Raw genomic sequence first — 6,791 nt, 5'->3', positions numbered from 1 at the left:
GCGCGCTCCCGCCCCTCCCACCTTTGACAGTTTTACTGTTGGGGGAAGGGGGCGAACTCTCGCGGTATTCCTGCTGCTGCTCGGCGACGGGAGAGACGGGTCGGGGGAGGGGGCCTGTTCGGCCATACCCTAGCCCCGCTGCCTGTCCGTCCCCTGCGTGGGCTGGGCCGTCAGAGCAAAGTGGCCAGTGACGCCTCCGTCGGCGGTTTTCAGGCACTGGGGTAAACTGAGGCATGGTGGGGCGCTGGGTGCTGTCCCAAACCCAGCACGCACGGATGGAAGCGATTAGGCATCTCTACCACCTGGCCCGGGGAAGGTGTGGCCATAAAGGCCGCGCTCTTCTGGGACCTTGAACTCCTGGTCCCGGGGGGCCATGAGCCTGCCAAGCAGGATCCAGCCTCTTTTCCAATCAGCCCTGTAACCACGTCTGCCTGTGGCCACCCTGGGGAAATGGCCTGGCTCCTGGCAGTGCCGGAGCAGTTTGAGGCCTGTGGGCTTTCCTGGGGTTGCTGATCATCCTCTTGCTAATCTGGGGGATGGTCCTAGACCAGCCACCAGTGCCTTGCTCCTCTGTGCCCCAGAATTGGGCCCTCCCCGGGGCTGCTGGTATCAGGTCTGGATGTGACAGCGCACCCACCTCACTATGACTTGTAATGAATGAAGTAGAGTAGGGGAGTAGTTTGGAACCGGAGGCACAAGGAGCTCCCCTTTCCCCGAGGCCCTTTCTGCCTCCTCTGCTTGTCCACACTGGAGCAGGTGTGGCTGCACTTGTGGGCAGGGCGCAAAGCTCTTGGGCAGATGTGCATCCTGTTCTCCCAGGGACCCTTTGGAGCTGCTTCTCTCAAGACATGTCCACTCTGGGGCAGAGGCAGGGCGGAGCCCTCTGTGGGGGGTCAGTCAGTCCTTCGCCTGGAAATCAGAGCTAGAGAAGCCTGGGTGATCCCTCCTTAGTTCACTGTGCCCACCCTGGGGTCATGACCTGCAGGATTTTGCGAGGTAGTCACTGTGTCTGCTCTGATGCATCCAAGGCTATAGCTTTCCCTGTATAAGTCTGCATGTGTGGCATGTCAACCTCTCTGTGTAGGTGTGTCTACGTGACCACGTGTGTCAAGACACCAGGGTGTCAGGGTGTGTCTGTGTCCTATGCTAGGTGGGAAAGATGCCTGTTGTATGTTAGTACCCAAATGGTTGTCCAGGTCTTAGTGAATGTGTGTCCAGGCCACAGGGCAACATGTGATGTTGTGTGTATTGTGTGTGGGGGGTGCACTGTGCCTGGTGTTTTCTGTGTGCTAGGAGGTCACAGGATGTTGGGACCCTGTGTGTCACTGTGTTGTACATCTGGACACAGGTGTCTATATGTCCGTGTTTGTGCCTATGTGTCCAGCTGCAGGGGCCTGTTAGTATTTGTGTGTGCCTGGTTGCTGTGTGGGTACGTATGGGGGCATGTACTGTGACCCGTGTGTTTCTTATGTCAGGGCATTACCTTCTGTGAGGGGCTAAATGGGGACCCCCCCCCAAAAGACAGCCATTTCAGGTGGCTGGAACCAATGAGTGGGACCTTATCTGGAATGAGGGTTTTGCAGACGTGATTAAATTAAGGATCTTGAGATGACAAGATCACCCTGGTTTATCCAGGTGGGTCCTACCTCTCAAGACAAGTGTCCCTGTAGGAGAGAGATTTGATAGAGAGGTGATGGGACCCCAGAATTCAGGATGTAATGGTGTGTCCATGAGCCCAGGGATCCCATGGGGCAGCCCCTAGAAGCTGAGAGAGACAAGGAGGTGTTCTTTTGTGAGTCCTGGAAGGAGTGCTGCCCAAGGATTTCAGACTTGTGGCCTGTAGTACAATGAGAAAGTTCGTTTCTGTTAAGCCTCCTCGTTGTGTCATTTGTTAAGGCAGCCCTAGGAACCTAACACACCTGTGTCTGTGTCTGGGTGCAGCCCACCTGGCAGCCAAGGCAGGCAGGGTCTCGGTTGGGGTGGGACACCACTGCCCCCTAGTGGCCCCAGCTGGAGGCAGGTGCTCAGGGCACCCACTCCTCCCAGGCCCAGGCTTGTGCCCCCTACCAAGGCTCTGAGCAGCACCCCACATGCCTGGATGGTCTCAGTCAGACACCACACTCTGGGCACTTGAGAACCAAGTTTATTTCTGATTCTTTTGTCAGAATATAAAAACGCAAAACAAGGAAGACAAGACAGGAGCACAGTGAGGTTGAGGGGGCAAGACAAGGAGGCACTAGGGGAGAGAGGAAGGATCCCTAGAAAGGGTCATGTCATGATGGCATGAGGTGGCTAGGGATATTCAGGGCAGCCTGGAAGGACGAGGGGCTTCCTATGGTGGGTGCACAGGGTGGGAGGCACCAGGCCAGTTGTCCAAACTTCATGTGAGACCCCCAACAACCAACCTCCCATCCTGAGGCCGGCTCAGGGCACAGCTTAGGGGCTCATGGCTCAGCACCAACTGACCCGAGGTTTTCAGAGTCCCCTTGGGGAGTGAGTGGGCAGAGGAACAAGAGGTGGGGGCTGTCGCGACCACCCTAGCTCTCCCTCTGCTTGGCTGCACCAGTCCCAAATCTGGGGCCCTCTGACCCACTGAATGGTTGCATGGGTCTCCATTCATGGTTGCATGCTGGCTGGGTCTCCCCTGGGTGGGCAAGGGGCGCTACTGTCAAGAGATCTCTTGTGTGGATCCAGGTTTCCTGGAATGCCCACCCATGATTAAGCCTGGAAGGCAGTCTCCATGACCCTGGGAGGACAGAGCCATCCCGCAACCTAAGGCCAGGACATAGCTGAGCCTGGTATTGGTGCTGGGTTTGGTTCTCCTTGTGTCTGTCAGGTCTTGGGTGTGAGTCCCAGTCCCCATGAGTAGATGGAATAAGGGTTTCAGAAATGAGTGAGAGCACTTGACATGGTGCCTGGCTGGACCTGTGCTGATGACCACTCTCTGGGTGGGAACAGGGGAGGGGCACACACCAAAGGGAGCCTTGGCAGTTCATTCCACCTGTGCGGACAGTCCTCTCAGGGCTGGGGAAGGGTGTGACTGGGGCAAAGGGCAGACCTCTGGCCCTGGGAGAGGGCAGGGTGCCTAGAAGACACATGACTCAGCAGGCAGTGGAGGGCGGACATCAACGCGGGTGAAGGGAATATAAATAAACAGGCTCCCTGGGAGTCTAGGGGGATGTCGAGATCTGCTCTGGCTCCAGGTGGCTGCCCTGCATGCCGCCAGCAGCACCAGGGGGTGGGCCTGGGCTCAGGTCCTGGTAGGAAGGACCCCACCCGGTAGGGGGCCCTGCCTACCCGCTCACCCCACTCCCAGGCAAGCCCGGAGTGCACAACCAGAGATGGTTGGTGGAGGCGACGCTGGTCCCACCTGTCCACTGGGCTAGGTTTGGCCACGCAGGGTCTGAGGGGCTGCAAGGCCAGCTCTGCTTCTTCCTCACTGGGGCTCTGGTCACAGTGCTGGGGTCCGGATTTCAAGCCTAGGCAGCAGCTAGGACATGTTTCCGAAGGAAGCTAAGAGGTGGATGGGGGTAAGGAGAGTCGGGGGCCTCTGGCATTGTCCCCTCTGCCTGGGTGCAGGATGGCCCTTACTGAGGTCCCAGGCCACCCTCCTGAGGTCAGTGTGCCCACCCTGTACTCCAGGGCTCCTCCAGGCCCAGTCCCCCACCCCCAGGCCTGTCTGAGCAGGTTGGCTCTCTTGGCTCCTCCCACTGACCTTGGCTGAGCAGCTGCAGGCTCCGCCCCTCCTCGCGCACCTGCAGGTGCAGCAGCTGCTGCAGTACCTCCTGCCGCTGCGCCTCCTGTGCCAGCCCCATCCGCTGCAGCTTCTCTGCGTTCAGCCGCAGCAGCGCCCGGCCTGGGAGGGAGGGGAGAGGAGAGGGGTGGAGCCCAGGTCACCATCCGGGGCTTCAAGAGCAAAGGTGGAGACAAAGGAAAACATAGGTGGTGTGGGCAGAGACAGAGACTCAGAGAGAGACTCAAAGAGACAAGGCAAGAGAGGGAGAGAGGTGAAGGGAGGGTAAGGATGAATGGAGACTGAGCAGAGCAAAGCCAGGTAACAGCAGAAACAGAGACTGGGAGAGATGACAACCCAGAAGAAACCGAGAAAGAGAGGATGGGGGAGGAGCCCCACGCCCCTGCCACACCCCAGTCCCCACCCCCCAGGCACCAGTGATGGCGTGCTGAGAGAAGGCCTCCACATAGACGAGGTAGTTGTGGGGACAGTGCTTCTTGAGCCACTTGCAGACGTCCTGCTGACTCCACAGGACCACAGGCCTCGTCAGGCCACCCAGGGACGGACTCGTGTGGTATAGGCCATAGTGGTCAGAGTACAGCCGGCCCTGTGGGGAGAGGGGTGGCTGGTGGAGAGAGGTGGTGAGCAGGGCAGGTACTGAGGTGGGTATAGTGGGTGGGTGGATACCTGGGGGGCCTCGGTGCCAGGCTGCTGCAGGAGCTTGACTGGCCGGCCGCCAGCTGCCCTCTGGCTTCGGGAGTCATGCCACGTGAGGCTGGTACCTGGTGTCCGAGGCAGGGGGCAGGGGATGTTCTCGGCCGACACCGTGTGATCCAGGAGGCTCCGGCAGAAGTTGAAGTGGGCAGTGGCTGCAGAGTAGGGGTACCTGGTCACAGCGGTCAGGGACAGGGGCTCATCTCCCTGTAAGCTGGCTTCCCACTGCTCAGCCCATCTTCCCTCCACTGAAGGGGAGAAGCACTTTCCCAGCTATGGGTTCACCAGCCCCCTAAACAGAAGGAAGTGTGCAAGAGCTGTCTTCAGGACACCACCTTTGGGAAGCACAGTCTGTGCTCTGGTGAGCTGGATGGATTTTTTTTTTTTTTTAATTTGGCTATGCTGGGACTTAGTTGCAGCATGTGGGATCTAATTCCCCGACCAGGGATTGAACCTGGGCCCCCTGAATTGGGAGCATGAAGTCCCTTGTTGGATTCTATTTAATTAGAGTGAAACATGCTTGCCAGGGAGCTTCACACTCAGAGCCAGGTGAGGCACTAGCCTGGGTCAGCCCTGACCCCTCCTTGGACTGGCATAGCCACATCCGACCAGGATGCGCACACAGGACTTGCCTGTGAGGAAACGCTGGCCCGAGCATCCTGGAAGCCCCTGTGTGGTGGTGAGACTTCTATGGCTGGGCTGCCTACCCACATCGTCAAAGGCACCCAGTCCCTGCAGCCCTCCCTGGCATTCCTTCCAGGCTCGGCCTCTTCCTGCTGTGCTCACTGGCTGTGACTCATGAACAAGAAGCTCAACTCAGGGCAAGCCTACAAGGTTCCTGTTCCCCCCCAATCCCCTGCAGGGCCCCAGCCCAGGGCAGCTCCTGGCACTCCTGCACTGGTCAGCACAGACATGCAGGCTGCAGCCATGTGCTCAGGGACCTTAGCTGACACCTTCTGCTTTCTCTTCCCACACCAACTTCATTACACTCACCACATTTTAGTTTTACGGTCATTTCTGTGCTGGTTGCTGACACAAGTCAGGGGAGGGCAGAGCCCCTCCCAAAGCCTTGCACAGGTCTTTGGACACAGGAAGTGCCCAGAAACATTGTGAATGACTGGATGGATGGATGTATGGTATCCACAAGTCAACAGTACCCTGGGGACAGACAGAAAGCAGGGCTCAGCCTGCCCCATTTTCCAGCATCCAGGCCTTGACTCAGGGGGCAGGATGGGGATCCCAGGCCGGGATTCTCCACCCACCCTGTCAGCAGGATGGGGTGAGAAACCCTCGTTATGACAGACACAGCTCCTCACCCCACTTATGGTTGGCTTCGGTGATGTGCCCAGAAGGTTTCAATACTGAGGGAAACCCACATCCTTCTCCCACTCTTTCCTTCCCATTCCTGCAACTTTCTGGAACTGGATGGCCACCAGTAGCTCTAAATTTGAGGTCTAGGGTCAGACAGCTGAGAAGGCAATGGCACCCCACTCCAGTACTCTTGCCTGGAAAATCCCATGGATGGAGAAGTCTGGTGGGCTGCAGTCCATGGGATTGCTAAGAGTCGGACGCGACTGAGCGACTTCCCTTTCACTTTTCACTTTCATGCATTGGAGAAGGAAATGGCAATCACAGAGTCGGACACGACTGAAGCGACTTAGCAGCAGCAGCAGCAGGGTCAGACAGAGGGTGTGGCCAGTGTGGCCGCTGCCTAGCCTAGGTGGGTTCTAGTAGGGAGGAAGGAGATTCATTCTAAGCCAGCATCCTGAGGGAATGGGCGCTCGGGTCGCAGGGCTTCGCCTGGTGTGGCCTCTGGGCGGGATAACCAGTTGGAAGTAAGTCTCTGCACCTGTCTTGGGCCAGCCAGGCCCCGCCCATTTCCTCCCCACGCCAGGGGAGGGCTCTCCATCCGTCCGTCGGTCCGTCCCTCCCTTCCAATGTCAGAATTCCAGGAGGAAATGGGGCGGGGGCTCCCAAGCCTTCCGTGGCCTTGGCCCCCTCTGGGCCCCACTGCAGGGGCCGAGGGAGATTTACTCCGCGCGAAGGAAAAGGTGACCGCAGGGCGGTGCTAGCCTGGGGATAGGAGCCCCGGCGGGTCACCTCCCGCAAGCCAGGGCGCGCCGACCCTCAAGCCCTTACCACCGCCCCCGCAACCCCCGCCCTGGACTCAGCGCGGGACAAAGACATTGGGGACCCGGTTCGGCCGGGACGCGCCCCCTGTTCCGACCGCGGGGGCCGTTCAGAGTACGCCAGGACCCGCCCCTGTCCCTCCGGTCCTCAGAGCCCGCAGACAGCGATAGCCCCGCGCCCCGATCCAGCCCCGCTCACCATCCACATCCCGACG

General features: G+C 59.0%; 1 protein-coding gene across 3 annotated transcripts; it reads right to left on the bottom strand.

Moving 5' to 3' along the window:
* Positions 1 to 2,108: 2,108 nt before the first annotated feature.
* SAMD10 (sterile alpha motif domain containing 10) lies at positions 2,109 to 5,529 on the bottom strand. Of its 3 annotated transcripts, none has more exons than XM_010836545.1 (5): positions 5,441 to 5,529; positions 4,421 to 4,602; positions 4,169 to 4,340; positions 3,716 to 3,856; positions 2,109 to 3,513 (listed from the first exon to the last, which is right to left on the bottom strand). In XM_010836545.1, exons 1-5 carry the CDS (start codon positions 5,460 to 5,462, stop codon positions 3,491 to 3,493), a joined length of 540 nt encoding a protein of 179 aa, XP_010834847.1. In that variant the 5' UTR covers positions 5,463 to 5,529; the 3' UTR covers positions 2,109 to 3,490. The 3 variants fall into 3 exon arrangements, with proteins under 3 accessions (XP_010834847.1, XP_010834848.1, XP_010834845.1); XM_010836546.1 differs by having other exon boundaries at positions 2,109 to 3,490; XM_010836543.1 differs by lacking the exons at positions 2,109 to 3,513; positions 3,716 to 3,856 and having other exon boundaries at positions 3,887 to 4,340.
* Between the last annotated feature and the right edge of the window lie 1,262 nt (positions 5,530 to 6,791).

The sequence above is a fragment of the Bison bison genome, unplaced genomic scaffold (assembly GCF_000754665.1).
Source record: "Bison bison bison isolate TAMUID 2011002044 unplaced genomic scaffold, Bison_UMD1.0 scf7180017864063, whole genome shotgun sequence".
NCBI classification, from domain to species: Eukaryota; Metazoa; Chordata; class Mammalia; order Artiodactyla; family Bovidae; genus Bison; species Bison bison.
The sequence above is the reverse complement of the archived record's forward strand: the minus strand, read 5'-3'. Positions and strand labels throughout refer to the sequence as shown.